The 19,963-nt window shown below is 41.6% G+C and overlaps 1 protein-coding gene across 1 annotated transcript in view; it reads right to left on the bottom strand.

The window, feature by feature from the left end:
* PKHD1 (PKHD1 ciliary IPT domain containing fibrocystin/polyductin) overlaps positions 1-19,963 on the bottom strand; it is a gene marked incomplete at both ends in the record, with an annotated part of 271,978 nt that overhangs the window by 135,790 nt on the left and 116,225 nt on the right. The window contains 8 exons of the mRNA XM_081997989.1: positions 421-555; positions 1,929-2,028; positions 3,385-3,497; positions 8,333-8,466; positions 11,147-11,272; positions 12,326-12,520; positions 14,126-14,283; positions 15,336-15,543. Of these exons, the coding sequence (XP_081854115.1) occupies positions 421-555; positions 1,929-2,028; positions 3,385-3,497; positions 8,333-8,466; positions 11,147-11,272; positions 12,326-12,520; positions 14,126-14,283; positions 15,336-15,543 (1,169 nt within the window). The remainder of the gene's footprint in view (positions 1-420; positions 556-1,928; positions 2,029-3,384; positions 3,498-8,332; positions 8,467-11,146; positions 11,273-12,325; positions 12,521-14,125; positions 14,284-15,335; positions 15,544-19,963) is intronic.

The following is a 19,963-nucleotide window of genomic DNA, read 5'->3' as shown; positions in this document are numbered from 1 at the left end:
GGAGCGCCTGAAAAACTATGCAGGATACAGCTGATCAAATGCTATTTCTCTTGTGCTGCTGCCAGCAGAAACAGCAAAATCCTTGGTTGCAGCAGGTTGGGAGGGTGGTACTGATATTCCAAGTTTCTCTGCTTCATCGCCAAATCAATGTCCCTTGCAGGTGCTGCTGCTGAAGGCATCATCTTTCCAAGGAGTGGAAGACAGCTGGGGGACTAAGCAAACAGATCAGTGGCCAAACCTCATCCTGAAGCTGGGCCTAAGTATTTAGCTTTATGTACAACCTATTTAAAATCCAAGCCTTACCCAAGCTGCCAGAGAGCAGGAGCTGTTCTTGAGGTTGCTTTCTTATCTCTCCAAATTCCTGTTTGAAGTGTTGCTGTGCAACTCCAGAGACATTGAAATAATTCCTGCAGTACTTACCTTTTGCCCAATGTGTCCGATTAAAACACTATCAGCTACAGAAGTGTTTCCCAGGCTTTCTACAATGTCAATGCCAAAATCTTTGCAAGCATAAATCCAGAAACGTTGGAGTTCAAGGTTGCTGCTACTAAAAATCTATATAAAAGCATAATAAAGGAATAATAATTTTAAAAAAAGATTGTGATGTATAACTGCTTTATTTGCAATACAATAGACAGGGGAAGTGCAAAAACACATAAAAGTGGATACTGAATATTTATTTAGTATTTAAGCATCTCCCCTTAATTTCTTATTTCTGCTTTTAATTGATAATACAAAAATCTTTACATTCTACCAACCTATTTTCATGGTAAAAGAAAAAGAAAACAGAATGAATGAAAATCAGAACTGAGAATCAGTAATAGACAGGGTAAAAGTGCTCTAAATATTTTGTGGTTTATTACTGGAAAGAATAGCACGGTAAAGGAGTTAATGTCTGTAGCAGAAAGAAAGTCTGTAGCTTGAAAATAACCATAAGTATTGATTCCAGTCACCTAACAGCAAGAAGACTGTTCATAGAGGGAACCCATGGAAAAAACCAGAATGAACTTAGTCACTCATGTATGCTAGGTCAGTAACATACAAAGAAATAACAAGTTAGGCAGAAAAAAACACAAAAACAAAACTGCAAAACATCCTTTTGTTTTATTTCTTTTCATAGGAATAAGCTTTTCCAGAAAGAGAATGCACCAGTCTGAAAATAAACACACTGAAAAATTGGATGCCTTCAGAGGAAGAGTGATAGGATGGGATAGACTAGAAAACATGCCTTACAGAAAAACACATGAAAGCTGTTGAGGTCATCAGATGGGGGGGTAAGAGGATCACAGCCTTTTAAGCAGCAGTATGGGAAGAAAGTATCAGATAATAAAGGGTGTTGTGGGTATTCTAATCAGATTGGGTGGTAGAGAGCTACAATAGCTGGAAAGTGAAGCTAGACAAAATCAAACCAAAAACAAAAGTGCACATTCTTAACACGGATGAAAAAATTCCCATGGAAACCATTAACCCTATGCAGGTAACAAGTCCTCTACCAACTGCAATCTTTACGAACAGCTCGGATCCACTGGGAGGATTTCTTTGGCTGCATGATCTAGTGGAAGGTGTCCCTGCCCACGGCAGGGGGGTTGGAACTAGATGTTTTTTAAGGTCCCTTCCAACCCAAACCGTTATGAGATTCTATGCTTCTATGGTTATAGTGGCAGGCAGATGTTAGATGACTACAGAGGACACCAGCTCTTGATGGAAGTAGCACTGATTCTGCATTGAAGCAGTAAGAAGAGCTCACACAAATTGTCTTTCTGGCTTTATCTCCAAAATAGGAGCCTCCAGCTGAGGGACATGGACATACAGGTACAAGAGCTTTACCGTAACTACGACCTATTGCAGCTTTAAATATGAAGTCAGTGTAGAGGTGATATATTTGTAAGGATCCTGAGTATCACAGAGGACAGTCAGGACAAACATACCTGTGCTCCACCTTGGCTGCTCCAAGCTGTGAAGTTGTTGAACTGAACATGACTCTTTGGGCTCTCTGGCAAATATTCTGGGTACACCAGCAACCCATACCTTTTTAGGAAAGAAAGCAAAGGAGACTGTTTCTTTAGAGTGCATGTACTCATGAGCAGATTTTCCTATTCATTTCCTATCATCATTTTGATATCTAAAATCTTAAATCTATAACAGTTCTCTGCATGAGACTTTGTCATTTAATCCAAAATCAAAAACTGGTGGATAGCACTATTTATTTTAGGCATCTAATCACGCCAGAGAGAATACTTAACATTTCTTTTCAACTATTTTCAGAATTAGCCACATCAGGACTAACAGCCCATGTGCAGTACCACTGACAGGTGCTCGCTGCCAAACACCCCCACCATGCTCATGAGTTTTCAACCACCATCACCTTCAGATAAGCCTGACATGAATCCGGACAGGTAAGACTTTTCTGTATCTTGGATTCAGTCAACTTCGAGTACATTCCAAATTTACGCGGTCCTGAATGTAGCCCTTGGTTTGACCTTCTCAGGGATTTTAAAACCAGATTAATACCCGGATTTCCTCAAAATTCAGGTGACTCCATCTACTGACTTTTAGCACAATGTCATTTTTTACTGTCAATTCTGTTTTAGGGAAGTACAGGCAAAACCTCTAGTGAATAGCCGTTCCTGGATGCTACAGGAGCAACTGTTATATGTAATGTCTGACATATATACAGCACCTTTGATCCTGTTGAACTGCAAAGTGATTAGTCTTTTCAATCTACTTAAGCAGAGGCCAAATTCGGATAGTTGAGTGTTCATGCGCTATGATATAAAGCATCTGGAGGTAAGAAATGCCACTCCAGGTTGTGTAAGCCAGTGTCAAGTCTCTAATGGTGGCCTGCAGGAGATGTTAAAGGAAGAGTGTAAGAAAGAAATCGTGCATTTGTTCTCCTGCATGCCACCCTCTTCTGCTCAAAATGTCTGGTATATGTGAAAATGAGCTTTTAATTCAACACATGAGCTCATGCTTCAGTGCTTTGCTGTTACATGGTTGAAGAAATGTGTTAAATGTGGCACCTTAAACTACATCAGGATCATTTAAACAAGGGGGTAAAGTGGAGGAGCTTGTTAATAGCATTGGGAAATGCTGCAAGTTAACAAATTGGGCTTGTGAATGAAGAAGAAAAGACTTTACTGAAATTACTGAGGAAACCATTTAGGATCAGGTCCTGAAAAACAGCCCCAACAACGTCACTGTCCAACACTGATTCTGCTCTGCTGTGGAGAACTCTGCTTACAAGAGGAAGCCCTAAAAGGGTGCAAAATTGGGAAAAAACAATCCTGAAAGGAGAGGCAAAGCATTTTCTGCTCATGACTGCTGTTATAGTTAACATTACCATGCACTGAAGGAAAACCTCTTTAAGGAAAAATCCCCAAGTACCTTGTGCAGGAATGAGCTACGTTCTCACTGAAGGACAGGAGAGGCATTTTGGATGGTCCCTCAGGGGAGAGATGAAAGAAATAGCCATATCCAGCAGCACACACTGTGTTACCCTGCAGAAAAGCATATATGACTGTGAAAAATGATTACCACAGATTTCTGGAAAACAAAATAAACTTAAGAAAAAGCCAAATTAAAATCCCAGCTGAGGTCCATTCAAATTCTGGTAAGTCTGGCTGGTAGAAGCTGGTACCTTGTTTCTGTGTCCTCAATCTCATCCTGTTTTTGCTCTGTCCTTGGGTCAGTCTTAAAAAAAACTGTTCTCAAGCTGGGCAACAACAGTTGGTGAAGCAATAGAAACAAATGACAGAAAAATGTATTGCCATAATTCTTCAAGAAGTAGCTAAGAAAAAAAGTGTGTGGAAAACCTCTTATCCCTATAAAATCCATTCTAAGTAGGAAGGCAATGTCATGAAAGAAAGGTAAATCACAAACTACTCAGTTTATTGATTTACTTCCCAACCTGTATCTTTCTCATATCTCCCAGAGCAAATACAGCAAATGGAAATCACATTGACATGAAAAAGTGAACCCCTAAAAGTCAAGGGAGGTCAAGAAAAGAGAGAACTACGTCTTCAGTGTATGTCAGTGGCTGAACAACTAAATTTACCTAGATCTGTAGTAAATCACTTGTTTTAGATTCGTTTTAATAGTATAAGTGAATAACCATGGAAAGATGTGCTGTAAGTTATTGTCAATACCCCTTAATGAAGAAATTCTGGAGTTGCATTCTCCGTATTATTGCAAGAGGTGAAATAAATGAACATAAGATTTGCGTGGTCTGAGTTGTTTGGTACTTAAGTAGTTCGTAGCAGGTGGGTTATGTGGGTTATATAGAGTGGGTTAGGAGCTTTTGTACTCTGGGGATAAACCCTCCTCTTACCTGCTTCATTTGCACAGCAGCCAAAGCTAGATGGTTTTGGATGGTGCCCATACAGCTACGTTTTCATGTGCACACCTGGGCATGATCCCTCTCACTTATCTTAGATGTGTAAAAATTTGATGCTGAAGTCCAGGCTGGTAAACAAAGGCTCCCTTTCCAGGAAAAAATAAGGCCTAGGCATGTCCAGAGGGCAATTCTTCTGGTCTATCCTTAGATAAGAGTAATTGCTCTCTGGAGGTATCTAGTTCTCTAAGGGGAACCTAAGATGAGCTTTCTTGCACCTGTAAGAAGAGCTTGTTCTCTAAGATGGGGACTGACACCCATCACTACCATTGGTAGGTCACAGTGTGAAACACTAATGACTTTTTGGTCCCTGACAGTGCAAATCAGAGCTGAGCCTGGTGACCTAGAGGTGAAAGCCTCCATACACCAACTACTTTCTTCTGCCCCATCCGAGTGTGTTCCCCGCAGTTGTGATCTCTGACATCTGTCAAGCAACAAAGAAGTATCAATACCCAAAGCACTGCTTTCTCTCTCTCCTGGTAAAACTGCTGTGTTTTCTGAAAGTGCAGCCACAGACCCTTTTCCTTTAACAAAATAGTTCTGCAGTCCAGTCACATTATTTCCAGGATCTTTTACTTGCGACTCCAATCATGCATTCTACAGATGATTCATAAGGAAAAAACCTGCATATTTATTCAGCCAGATAGTGGCTGGAGGGCAGGGGTTTTAGGCAAGCAGGGAATTTTGTGTGGAAATCAATTCTTTGTGGAAGTCAGTATATTACGAATGTCCGTGCAACCAAAATTCCAGAGAGAAATTACCTCCCCGAGCATGCCAAATACCTGGAGGTATGCATCGCAAGTCACTAAAATAAAGTGGCTGACGTTTTAAGTGTCTCTTAACCGTACAACATTGCTAATGTAAATATTTCATGAATTACTTTTAGATAGCCGCAGCTCAAACTGTTGACCTTAAAGATGACGTTAAAGCTCCGGGGAGCGTGCCCAGCACCTGGCAGGATGCAAGGAGTACCCCCGGTGGGTTTGCTTCAACATGCGCTCACCTTGCAGAAGGTTTTAGGAAAGATCTCAGGAGGGATGAAATGGTGAGAAACAGCAGATGCAGCCTCACTTCTTCAGTACTGTGGAGAATGGCTGGGTTGGGTGATACTGGGAAACAAATTCATTCACCAACAGCGTGACCATCAGTCACCCCTCTGACATGGAAACACAGGCTGGTCTCCACCCCGTTCATTCATTTAAACTGTTTCCCAGTCCTCAACACCATGACAAGAAAGGAAAGGGAGGATGCTTGTTGAATTTCTTCAAACCAGTCTGTATGTTGTTATGCATGAGCACTGTGTGCTGGCTCTGGGATTTAAGGTCACTGAATGTTTATGAATAGGAAGTTCCTGCAAAAGGTCCAAGACCCACTGAGCCCAAGGGAACCAAGAGAAGAAGATTAAAAACTTTTTTTTTTTCCTCCTCAACACAAAAATAAAAGCAGGGACACAGGGCATGCACTTCAGTGACAGAAGAGCCAGTATCAAAGAGGGGCATCTTCAGCTCCTCATCCTGATAGCATTTAAAAGGCAAGAAACCAGCCTGCTAATGAAATTATCTTTTGACACTAAAAAGCGGTAAGCAGAGCTTCCATACTTAAAAAAAAAACCACTTGTAATAATCATTTTGCACTTATACCATATGAGTATTAAATTTTATCTAACACCTTGATTCACAAATGTGCTTAAGAGCTTAAGTCAAATGGAAACCAGTGGGAACTTGTTCTCTGAATGTCTTTGTAGACTCAGGCTTGAGTGACTGCTGTGTCCCAATTTCAACACCATTTAAGAGACCACGGATTTTCAAGGAAATTTAAGCTTTTCAATCACCAAAGCAAATTTAGGCTCCCAAGTAAATTGAGTAGTTACAAAAATATTATTGCAGGACTCACTGTAGAGAGTTTAACCCATGTAACCCAGCACAGATCTAGAGTGCTCTGTCTATCTTAGCTGTAATCCTTGCCTTAAAGATTGCAGCCTGTAAATTTAAAAGCAGTAGTTGAAAGATGATAATCTGAAAACAACCCCCCCCCCCAAAAAAAAACCTGACAACCACTTAACATTAACATCTAGAGGGGGAAATTTCTATTCCATGTCATGGCCTAGAAACCAGGCAGTGGGAAGATGAGTCTTTCCCATTACTCTTCAAAACTCCCTATTAAATTAAGATTATAAATACCTAAAAAGCAATATCCAGTTCTTGAGCCATTTGATCAGATAAAAGGTGCTGAAACTCTGTAACATCACGATGCCGGTCCTGGACCAGCATCCCTTGCATTTAGTGATTATTACCGTACCAAGAAAAAGTCCATAGACACAGGTGTTTTGCTTGGAAAAAGTGTGACTTTTCCTCTTAATACCCATGTCTTCTGCTGAACACTGCTTGGTACTATAGAACAGTAAGTGCAGTTAATGATAATCTTACGCTTGGCAACTTCTTCATGTTTTCCTTTTGCTGCTGCAACGCCTCAGATAGCCCACTCCAAGAGACGGCCGCCAAGGAGGTTTATCAACAACCCTTCAAGGGCCATCGGCTGCTCTGCCTTGGGTAACACATCTTTGGAGAGCAGACTTAACACTGATGTTCAGGTACACAGCCACAGACGTGGCTTTGGACGTATCTACGAAGACACGTGAACCAAGAGAGCTAAACAAATGTGCTGAAAACCAAGCGCAGTCAATTCACATGTACCCAGAGAGATAATTGCAGCAAACCTTTTCAAAAGCTGAGCCACCGGCGATCGAGTAGACAGCTCCAGGGTAAGTCAGTGCATGGTAGTACAAAACTGTGTTTAGCGGAGCTGAAATTCATGTGATTCTGCCTAGTTGTTGTATTTTTTAACCATATTTGATGGTCTTAAAAATGATAAATATGACCTTGAGGGAATTGCAGAAAAGTCCTCTCCTTCTTCCTAAGTACTGTTGTCTTCATACTAACATAGGAAATGTGTTGGTCTCTTTTTCACCTTCAGATTTAGGTGCAATTCTTTCCTCTTGGAACAGAAGCCCAGGGGGCGATTAGGTCTTCACATACACTTAATAATTGGTTTGGTTTCTGTGTGTTAGCAATAGAACAGGTCAGGATTATTTTTTTTTAATGAAAATGTGCATTTGTCACAACTGAAACTGCAGTAAGAAAGGTCAGTTTCAATGAAATTCTAGACTTGAAATGGTTGGGAAAGAAAAATTATTTGAACTCGCTTAATTTTCCATTAAACACTTAAAAGTGACTCTTTATTATGAAATGTGACTTGAATAAGACAAAAATGTATGCACTAAAATGAAGCATCAAAGAAATAGTGAATAGAAAGATTTTTACTGAGCTCAACTTTTTGATGTAAGGGTTGTTAGTCTGTTAGCTTTTTAAGAGTTTGATGTTTTATCACTATTTAGAATAGAGAAGCTTGGTTTCTTTTAAAATCAATGTCATTTTCATAGGTCAAGGAATACATTCTCCTTCTCACCGAGGATTGCAAATCTTGGACTGTACGTAAATTGCCATTTTAAATCCAGACAGAGGTGCATTTGATATTGTTGAATTTTAGTGTGTCATCAGTCCATTAAAATAGAGATTTTTTTTTATAATGATACAAGTAAAAAAAAATTCTAGAGAAGCTGAGCTTAAACTTTTTCCAGTTTTTATGAATCCATGAGCATTAACAAATAAAACAACTTTTAAAAATATCCTAGAACGAAGGATCTCATGATAATATTTCATTCCACTCAAGTGCAGTAAAATTTTCAGTAACAATAAATTTGCCCATGAGTATAATTTGTTTTGTTATATACATTTGTTTTAATATCTCATCACAAACAGTTTCTGACAGCTCAGCCAAGGAGCAAATGTTGTGTACAGGATCTCCCAGATAAATGAAGCTCTGTAACTTTCTGATATCTTTGATTAGGAAGGAAATGTTGCGGTTTATACCTGAACTTCTTACCTCGATGTGGTTGGAAGGAGCCCTGATGTAGATCCCTGCTGGTGACAGTGTCTCAATGTTGGATAAACCATCTGTTCCAGAAAGGCCAATCACTATATTGTTACTGACTCTGTTCCCCTCTTCCAGTCCCTCTCCTTTAAAAATTAAAAAAAAAAAAAAAAAAGAGAAAAAAAAGTAAAAAAAGGAGAAAAGTAAAAAAAGGAGAAAAGTAAATAAAGAAGAAGAAAAAAAAGAAAAAAAGAAAAAAGAAACAGAAATGTAAATATAGTCGGAAACCCTCTAATTATGCAAGTCACAGAACTTGTTGGGTTTTGCCCTGCCTGCTTTGCTGGCGTGGCCCACCTGGGAGTTAGCTTTTCCTGCTGACTGTCCCTGGGTAAACCACTGTTTGAAAAGCACTTAGAAACCTGTGTTTAACACGTGGCAGAAGATGGCTATGAGATGGTCAGACTGCCATGACTGCCCAACACGGCGGTGCATCGCATGGGAAGGGGAAGGCTGTGCGCTTCAGAAACCTCAGGAGGCCACAAGCAAGGTCTGATCAACATTGTAAATATGATTAAAAAACAGTTTCTGCCACAGTGAGCTTACACTTTAATGAGATAAAAACAATCAAGGAAAGGAATACTAAAATACATTCTACAAAGAAGCAAGAGACCATTATGCTGCAATTTAATATGCACAAGGCCCTGTACCAGGTGTTATAAATGAATATAACACCAGCCATACTGTACCCCAGATTTATGGAGCAAATGAATAAAGGAAGTATTATAAAGCACATTTACAGTTGGAAAAAGAGAGATTCAGAGTGGGGAAGTGGCTCATCTCTGCACACAGAGGCATGCTGCTGGCAGTACTACAATTCAAAGTTGTATCTGTCTCCTGTGTCTCCATCCAATGCCCTACCTACATGTAAGAAAATTTCTAAATAGACTTAAAAACATCTGGTGCAATGCTGCACAAAGTTGGGGGTTTTGCCCCCTAAGCAATGAAGTGTGAGAAGAAAAAGGAAAAATCAATCAAAAAATTGATCACACAACTCAGGGTCACGGGGTGCCCCAGATCTAGTAAGAGTATTGAAGGAAAAAAAAAAAATCTTTTTAAACTACACCATAAAGAAATGTGCCACCCAATACAAAAAGTGGACAACTGTATACAGGTCAAGCTCAACTAAGGATACATCAGCATACGTCCCCCTGCTCTGGCAGGAGAGTACAAAGTGGATCATCTCTGTTTGGCTCACAGGAGGAACAAATTAAATCAACTTGGTTTTGTTTATCGAATGCAAATGATCATCTTCAACTATACCTGCTCAAGTTCTGTTCCAAATACAGATCCCTTCCCCAGTCATCACTACCCCAAATGTAAGCCACTTGCCCGGAAAGCCTATGTGCTTTGGTTTTGGGGATGGCAGTAATTATTTTTAGCCTTCCTCTTGGTCTTTTGAGCCTTTCTCCATTTTTTGGAACAAGACCCGTTTAGGAAATATTTCCTTTCCAGGCTATATTAACTACCATGCCACTTCCAGACCATGAACAGGATCCTAAAGCAGTGATTTTGACAGCCATATAGGTTTTTCAGGTGGCATGAAAGGTCTTGATGTGTCAATTAATTTTAAGCCCAGAGCAAATTTTTATGACTGTCTTGCAAGCCCCCTGAAAATAAGGGTTTTAGATGAAATCACAGAAGGAGTCCAATTCTGGACCTGCAAATAGCCAGCTATCATAAATATTCCTTCACATATGTCAACAAAATGATATATAAATTCATCCCCCAGACCCTCTGGAGCTGCTGACAGTGAAGCCATTAAAGACATCTTGGGGATAAGGTGTATTCAGGCTGAGACTTCAGTGGACACATTCAGCTCAGCCCAGAGTCCTTTAACTCAGACACATGTTCTAGCACGAGCGAGCCAAGGCATGCTGGCAGGACGGAGACCTTGTTCCGCTTCCCCACGGCCACAAGGACTCTGTGCATCACCGTGGGCAAGTCGTTGTACCTCTTTGAGCCAGCTCCCTTTGACTGCAAGACGTATGCTCTCCTTTTATACGTCTCCTCTGTGTAAATCATCATCTATCACTTCTCATTGTGTTTATACAGAGGAGCTAGCACGGGGACTCACTGTGTGTGTGGAACTGCAGGATCAGGACTGAAGGCTTTTTTTCCTCCCTCTGTTTATCTTAAAATTGGTCATTTTTATCCCATCTCTGATGGAAAACAAAAATCGAGCTATATCTTTAGGTATTCAGGCAACATGAGATCCCAGCAGAAGATGCTGCAAGTCAGTCTCCTGATGGTTAGTTAGGAGAAATATTTTGTTGTTTAACATTTTTGTTGCTCCAAGCTCCAATTTATTTAAGTGCTAAATCCTCTGCTTAACTTCTAACATACGCTTTCACTCTATTATCTTTGATGTCAAATGACTGAAGTTAAGGTAAGTATGCTCTTAAATGCCTCACTGAACTGAGGTCTTAAATATTGCATAATGGTGCTTTTCCAAAGACAGATAAATCAATCCCCCAAAAAAATTCTCCTTCCACTTGTACACTGAAAAAAAGGGATCCAGATCAAGTGAAGACTGACCTGAAAAAACAGAGTGTATGGTCAAATGAAAATAGCTGCTAGGAGCTGCATGTGGAATCATGGGAGCTTTATTCAGATTCACTGATACCAGAAAATGCAGAAGATGTGATTAAAGTTCTCAGGGTGCAGTTAAGGATCTGCCATTCTTTCCTCCAGAGGCATTTTCATGCAAATGGTAATCAGCACATGTTGCTGTTACAGGTAGGATAGATATTTTCCTGCTTCACTTACCCAACAGAAGCCCATGGCCTGAAATGTTAGAGAAAACATTACTGTCCACACTAAGGTTTGAGATCCCGGTCAGACGGAGTCCTTGGCCAAAGGAGTCCAAAACACAACAGCCATGTATGTAAGAGTCTGGAAAGAAATGAGTGCTGTGAGCGAAAAGCATGCTGCAGCTTGAAGGTTGGGAGAGTTTCATACTAGCTCCTCGTCCTCTGACGCTGCGCAATTAACCCTTCTGGCTCCTGTGGGACTGCTCGGTTGCAGCTGTCCACTTACTCACCTGGCAGATCTTTGCCCACAGGCAGGCATTGCTGAGACAGCCACAGCAGGGAAGAGGGGCCCTGAGCACAGAAACGGGTTGATGGAGGTGGTCCACTATTGTGAAGAAGGAGAAGATCCAGGGAAAGGATAGGTTAAGATCCCAAGAGTGAAGCACGTTATAAGCTCAGGCAGTTGGATGAAATGGGACCAAAGGAGAGGAGGAACGTTGCAGAAGGGCAGTGAGGGCAGGGCAGGTATCTTGTACACCTTGTCTTGCCAGGCATGGTGACCTGCCCACTGTACCCCAGGATCATGGCCAGTGTTGCCTTCTGCCACCAGGAAGCTTACATCCTCCCTCAGCGATGAAGACGGCATAGAGAAGGCATAAGCGTGGGTGTGCCAGAGGGGAAAGTCCCATCCACTACCCTTAGAACATTATTCAAGCCCACCTAACTTGCTCCTATCGCCACAAGTCTTCAGAGCCCTCACTGCCACTTCCACACAGATGAATTTTGCATGTATCAGTGACAAAGTCAAAATGTTCCTTAACCTACTGGTGATAGAATTAAATTGTGGCCTGTGATACCACACAGCCCTGAGCCACCTCGGAGCTCCCTCACAGCGTGTTAGTGCATTCATTTCCAGAGCTAGAAGTAGCATGACAACTCAGAGGTGTGGCATAAAAATGAGATATTATTTTAGGAAGAAGCTGTCCAGGGATGCAAGGGAACTAAAGCAGCTTAAAGCACTCCATCAGTTTCACTTAGGCTTAGACTACAGGTGAGGTTTTCTCTCATTTACTAATCCAATTTGTCAACTGACCCAGGAGCTGAGCAGGCTTTTGAGGACATCTGCCCCTGCTTTGGGAAGAAAAAGGTGGACGTCTGAGATCATTTGGGCCCACCTCCAGTGCAGCCGACTCACCTGCCATCTGCACGTTGCCAGCAACAGTCAGGGCACTGCAGTGCTGCCGAAACGCCTGGCCCATGTGGCGGAACTGGACTCCCTTCACCCAGAGCCGACTCGTCTCTCCCTGGAAGGCCTCCACAACCACGATGGCCCCCAGGTCCCGAGACCCCAGTTGCTTCTCGCTTCGCTTGTACAGACACCTGGACCCACCTAGAATACAACCCGGTGGGAGCTGTCAGCGTTACTTCTCCATGGTTACCATGGGATACACAGAATGCCCCACGCAACGTCATGAGACCCACCACATTGACACAGTGAGACTCCATGTCCAGCAGTGATCTTAAACATGGGGCCAAAGACAAATAGTGACAGGCAAGCATATTTGATATTCCCTCTAAATACACTCATGGTTCCTTCCCTAAGAGTCTGGACATTTTTAGAGGATCATATATTAAAATCAGTAGGAAGCTGCGGTATTTTTATGCCTTGGAAAGTTCCTTGGGTTCAATTTTAAATAGTCCTATGCATGGGGAAGATGGATTTGACATTGATTCACCTTGGGTGAGGTTCTTGAAAAAGGGATTGGGCACAGATGTACTGAACTAAACTGAAATGAGACTATTTTGAAATTTCTTTAAAACTCTTGCTCTCCCCACTGTCCCTGCAAATGGGTGAGGAACTGTTACTACCAGCAATCTGAAGACAAGGAAAGTAAATCAAAGGGCTGGGGAAGGAATTGATATTCCTGAAAGGCATCATACTACGGCTCTGTGCTTAGGATATTTTGGTACAAGGGGATTCAGGTTATGAATGTGCAACTTGAGCTTGTTCAGTGGAGGTGCAGAGGGGATTTCAAATTCCATCACTGCCTTCTTACGCTCAGTAATGCTCATTTTTCTGTTAAAGAAAGTAAATTAACCACAAAAAAACACTGTCCACTCATCTTCTGGTGATTCCTCTGAGAAATCCTCCTATACTTTAACTCAGATAAAAACCTCAAACACTTAGCACATTTCAGAGACTATATTTATGAGTTCCACAGAAAATGGACCATAAATCTATGAGTAATATAAGCAGTTGGCTGCTGGATACCAAATGAAGTCTTGTGTCACAGTCTGAAAGCCCAAGGCATTTTATTTTTAAAGGAAAACTTACAACTGGGCTGCCAGATAACCTAATTCTCCTCAAATTATAATCACTGTGTCTGATTCCGCTTCCTCATCAGCTGGTGTAGAGCAGGAAGCCACCTGTCAAACTTCATGGTGTTTCACATATGTAAAAATAAAGGAGACCTGAAATACCTAGCATTGTTTTGCCAGTGTTACTACCTGCTAGAGGAAACCATCAACTGCCTTTTTTTCTTGGTAACCCTAAACACTAAACAGCATCTCAATATTTTACACTGAGTACAAACAGCATTGGGCTGTTTTATTTTTCCTTCTTCTTAAAGTGACTAAATAGTAAACACAGTTAAAAATTTAATATATTATGTACACTGAAACATGTTTTCAGAAGATACTTTCTTTTCTACACCCTCAGGCTCAGGCAAAACTAAGGGACCTTTCCCAAGATGGTTTGAAACAACAATGTGAAAATAATACATCTGAGATATTACAATGAAATGCAGTTCAGCTCCTGAGACTCCACACTTCGATGTCAAACAATATTTGGAAAGATAAACTCGCTTTCCTGGTGCTGGTATGTCTCAAAGTTATGCTATTAAGGAAGATTTCTAATACACAGTGATACCACAATGTGATTTTAATGGAGCAACTTTCCTCCTCAGCACATTTCTGTGAGAAAAGATCTCCTCACCTCTTGTAACACCTGTTTTTACACACTGTCTGAGGTGTGACACCCTCTCCATCGTGACATTTCCTTGAACAACAACCCTTCTGCTAATCAGAGCCACCACAGCACTCAAAGACGATCTTTGGCCGTTCACCCATCCTTCTCCAACGTTGTGGGAGTACCTAGGGAAGGACACAAAAAAGGTACAAAAGTATCTGCACCCGCCAGATGGAAGAATGGTGTTTACCCTAAGCTTATGACTCCAACTGCCCAAATTCAGAGCTGGTTTCAGTCCTATCTCACCTTGGACGGTGGCATACCCAATGTGTCTGCATATATATGGGCTAGATATATTTTTCCTTGGTTGACGTTGGTTTTCATTTTTTTGTCTCTCCCTTACGCTCACAAATTTTCCTTAGATTTTGTATGTTTACACCAAAATATTTCAGCCTTTGAATTTTCTTCATCTTCCCAAAACATATTCTGGTGAAAGCCATCAGTACAAGCCCCAAATATTTCAGCCTTTGAATTTTCTTCATCTTCCCAAAACATATTCTGGTGAAAGCCATCAGTACAAGCCCCAAATATTTCTGAAAAAGATATCATTAATCTTCCTGGGCATTGGGGTTGACTTGCCTCCCAAATAGATAAGATGTTTCCACATTGGGGCTCCAGGTTATGATGATAACAAGTACAGTTTGCCCAAGATCCCCATGGACGGAGGATGAAGAGAGCATAAGGCAGTGACTACTGCTCACTGAAAACACAGAGGCAGTATTTCCAAACTGAAGTAATTCACTTTGAGTGTCTTGTTAATCATTCAAAGTAAATCAGTCTAGAAAGGAGGTTTTGTTCGGTTTTTTTTACAGAAGTCAGACACTTTTTGTGAAGAAAAAAAAATATTCACTTTCTCAAGAAATTAACTATGCAGGAAAATTCTTTGTCAGCTCTGTGCTGAGGCCATGAGGTTGTACTGGCCATCAGTGTTTTCTGCTTCAAAGGTTTTCAGAGTTCATGGTTATGATACAGAATTTAAACATAGTCAGACACATTCAGGATTGAAAATCCACTCGCTTTAGGGGGAGCGAGGAACTAAAATATCTCTGACCACCTTTGTTAAAGGGATTTATGTAGTTATTATGCCCCACAGGAAACTGCAAATCTTCACCTTGACCAAATTTTCCCCTGACTTAGTTCTCTGCTATAGAAATCCCCCTGGCCCTTGGAAAGATACCTGAGTGGTGACCTAAGGTACAGCTCCGTGTTGTTCACAGACTCAATAACAGCCGTTTCTTCTTGCTGTTGTACATCTCCAAGACCTGTCCTTCCCACCATGATTTCATCACCAGGTTGCCAGTCAACAGGTTCCTGGAGCAGTAATCGTGTGTCGTTAGCATGAGCTGATGATTTCAGTTGTGTGAAAGCTACTTTGGGCATCCAGCCTGTAAAAAAAAAAGCAAAAAAAATTTAAAAAGCAAGTCGATCCACATTAAAAATATAGGAGCAACATGCCTGGGAAACACCATGTCACTTGGATCATCCTGCAGTCATTCTTTCTTTTTTTTTTGAGGCTGTATAGGAGAGTCGGGATTAATGCCACAAAAGAGGATTTGTGCCCATCTGCTTGGATCAGAAATGCAACTTTTTCCAAACAATATTTCATATCTTTTGTCTTTGTTGGTCCCTAAAAGCTGAAAAAACATGTTGCAAAGAAGTTTGCTCAACAGACAGTGGGAACTGAGGTTCAGTTTCATTCCCCAAACTGACTTCCCCACATGAGAAACACCCTCTTCTTAAGCACCCTTTACAACTGGCAGAGAAAAGCACTCTCTGCAGGGACCATCATCCTTCTTTGAGTACTGTCGTGGTGTAACCCCCACGAGCAACTAAGCCCCACGCAGCCGCTCGCTCACTCCCCCACGGTGGGACGGGGGAGAGAATTGGAAGAGTGAAAGTGAGGAAACTCATGGGTTGAGATAAAGACAGTTTAACAAGTAAAGCAAAAGCCGCGCACACAAGCAGAGCAAAACTGGGAATCCATTCCCCACTCCCCACGGGCAGGCAGGGGTTCAGCCATCTCCAGGGAAGCCGGGCTGCATCACGCGTAGTGGTTTATTGGGAAGACAGATGCCATTGCTCCCAACGTCCCTCCACCCCTTCCCTCTTCTTTGCCCCAGCTTTATATACCGAGCATGATGTCATATGGTCTGGAATACCCCTTTGGCCAGCCTGGGTCAGCTGTCCCAGCTGTGTCCCCTCCCAGCTCCCCGTGCACCTCCAGCCTGCTCGCTGGCAGCCCAGCACGAGAAGCTGGGCCGTCCTTGACTGCTTAGCAATAACTCAAAACATCAGCACGTTATCAGCATTTTCTCATCCCAAATCCAAAACGCAGCCTCACACCAGCTTCTGTGAAGAAAATTAACTCTATCCTGGCTGAAACCAGGACAAGTACAAAAACCACTTTGAATTACCAGATTTCTCAGTCAAGTGTCCAAAACAACACGCAGTGAATCTAGGCCCCCAAGTGACTTGCATTCACAAAAACATATGCTTCTGTTAGTAACATTTCAGTAACATATGGAAAGACAAATATCACCAGTTTGAAAAACTTTTAAGAGTGACTACAGATTGCTTAGCTAGCAATACAAGGTCATCTCAAAACTGTCTCCAATACAGGATCCAAAACAAGGGGTTGTTTTTTGAAATCTTGAGTTAAGTGGCTTAAACATTTCATATTAAAGTAATTTGCTCCCGCCTTTTTCATCCAAAAGCAGAAATAACACCACATACTATTTTACTATTGTAACTTTGGTGATTTTTTCCCAAGAAAACTTGAATCTCAGAAAACACTGCTGCAAGATATTCTTGGTGAGGCCTTAGTCTGCCTAGACCTGAAAACTTATTTTCCATTTTAATATTCAGTTGAGTTGAAGGTCGCTTAACATCCCTACGGATGGGGATGGATTACAGCAGTGTTAATACACAGGTCAGCACAACTTCAAGACGTGCCCCCTGCATCAGAAACCTTAGACCATCACTGGAAGGCAGTAGCGAGGTTGCAGCTGCAGATTCCCAAATCCCCTCCTCCTCTTCCATGGACGTACTAACAAGTCTGCGTGCAACAAGCCCCAGCAATGAAACATCTTGTCATTTCACCCTCCCTTCTTCGCATCGTGATGTCTGCTTTAACTCTTGACATTTCTTTTTCCCTATCAGGCTTTGGAACAGATTGATCCAGTGAGATCCAACACATTGAACACCATCAGCATGTGCCTCACACGCCCACCTTTAGTATATTTTTCCTTCCCTCCTTTGCAATAGATCATAATTTATCTTTAGCCCACAGCAAGTTACTGTCCTCCCTGGTTGTACTATAGAAAAGTAATAACACTAGGAATCACTGAGGGTAGAGTTTGCATTCAATAAATCATTTCCAAATTATTTTAAGCAAGCTTCTATCTCTCCATTTCCTGTTTCACTTTCCCATTGCCTATGCTCTAGTGTCCCAGTTCTTTCCTTAATGAAGACAGAAATAAGGAGTAGCACCTTTAAGTCAGTTAATTCACAGCAGAATGAGAGAAGGAAGAATCAAATCTTTATACTCTCATCTTGAAGTATATTTGAGCACCTGCTCTGTGTGTCAATGAGTTAATGGGCATCTGAGATACTTCTGGCTTATTATCTCTTCTTTTTTCTTAAATTAGAATTGAAATTTCTCAACTTGCAGCTAAGAAAATCTCCCAGACATTCTTCACTTAATGCTTCAGTTCATATCATGGAACTGTTTTGGAGTGCATCAAATGGATTTCATTCAGATGAAACTAACGCAGATGCTGTAATCCATACAATACACTTTAGACGTTAATGGAACCAGACTAGAATGACTCCACAGTAGCCCCAAAAACACATACAGTGTGGACCCTGCATCCTCAGCACCTACATCATTCACTATACAGATGTGCTTCTATTGGGCCACACTGTTTTCTAATGTAGACATAGCCAAAGCCCACCTTGCACCATTCATGAGAACAGACATCAAAGGTTGTCCCTGTGAGACCTCATCCTCAACACAGCTTTAGCCAGCTCAAAAAAACCCTCTTGATATCAGCCTACGTGCATTCTTTTACTAGCAGCAGTCTCATCACCTTTATTCATTTACTTTCTTTCACTGAGTGAACCTCGTGAATTTTTAGGACCTCATAAAAGCGAACGACTGACGGCAGCCATCTGCATGTTGAACGGCACACAATTTTTCTCTAGCTCTGGATGTTTGTTTATAGTACTGATTTGTGTGCATGTGTTAGTGTGTGTGTTTGAGTGCATCTGTGGCCAGACACACACCTCCCATTGTGTACATCTGTCACACACATACTACAGCAACCATTATAAGAACACTGCTAGGCAACAACTCTTGTCACTAAGAGGTGCAAACCACCATTCTGCATTCAAAACACACTCTAATGGAAAAGGCTTGTTTCAGGCATTTCTCCACTTACAAGCTCTGAAACAAAAATTTTTAAGGAAAATCTTCTCAAGTATTTTTCTTCCTTCTAGAAGAAGAGTATTCAAGGTGTCCAAACATCCCCCTTTTTCCTCTCCTTTTTTGACTTCTTACTGTGCTCTCCCTATCTCCCTCTCTGTCTCCTGTTCCACAGTTTGTTTTACGTTTTTCCTGATGATTTAGTCGAGGTGGGATATTTCTTTGTATATGTAAGATCTACTTCCAATTTCCAACGCTTCTAGTATATTTTTGTTAGTAAGGGGAAAAAAAAAAGGTCTATTAGATACCTCTTTCTTTGCTTCCCATTTATATTGTCACATACAGCAATACCTGCAGATCAGTTTCTCCTCTACTTTAAGCAGCACAAGTGACACAGGATTTAGTCAGTGATAGTTTTCTGGTCAGTTCACCAAGGAAAGACCATAATTGAGGGTTCTTTGCCTTAACTATAACATATTCCTAGCCCTACGGTTTTGATGGGAGCCCATTGTACATCCACACAGAAATGTGCTACATTGTTCCTCCAGCAGTCATCATCCATCATCCATTGCTGTTTAAAATCAACCATTCCCCTTTCTGAAACAAATTTACAGCTGGTAACCCTGAAGATTCATACTTTTTTTGGAAGTGAGTATAACATTGTGACCTATATCTCACATGGTTCCAATTATAGGAGAACATGTAAGTCCCATGTTCTCCATCTTCAATATCCAACAAGTTTGAACGAAGAGACCTTGAAAAAGAGCACAAAACACACCAAGCCCCTTAGTCACTATCACCAGTGGTGTCTGCAGTTGACTTGACTTAGTTTGGAGACTGTGGGTGGGTTTCAGGTGCCTAAACGTGTCATTTGGATGTACGATTGGCCTCGAGCTGCTGTTCCAGAAAGGCATTGGCCTGACCTAAGTCCCATGTCTTATCTGCCTGACCAACATAGATACCCTGGATACCATTCAAGGCGCCTAAAATGGTCCTTTATATTAATACTCAGGTAACTGAACGGCCAAACAGCTGGCAGGCAGCCCAATCAAATTAATCCTCCTTCTTTAAGAAGTCTCCAGGCCTCTGCTCACCTGCTGAGGGTAGGCTGGCTGGGTAGGGTACACCACTTTTCAGAGGCACCCCTGCACCCAACTTCTAAATGGGGAGGTGAAATGTACTGACGAACTACTCAGGAGAGAAAGTTCTCCAGACAGCCTTCATTTCCCAGAGGTCTTCTCCAGCATCTCTGCTTCAAAGAACAAATGGGTTCTCTATAAGATCATGAATATCTAAAGGGGGTTCCCTGGAGCAAAGACCCCTGTCTCCACAGTCTGTCTGCAGGACCACCCTCCAGAGGCCCAGAGACGTAGTTCTTGTTT

This window comes from Phaethon aethereus (assembly GCF_964289735.1).
Source record: "Phaethon aethereus genome assembly, chromosome: 3".
NCBI classification, from domain to species: Eukaryota; Metazoa; Chordata; class Aves; order Phaethontiformes; family Phaethontidae; genus Phaethon; species Phaethon aethereus.
This window is presented reverse-complemented; position numbering and strand designations above follow the sequence as displayed.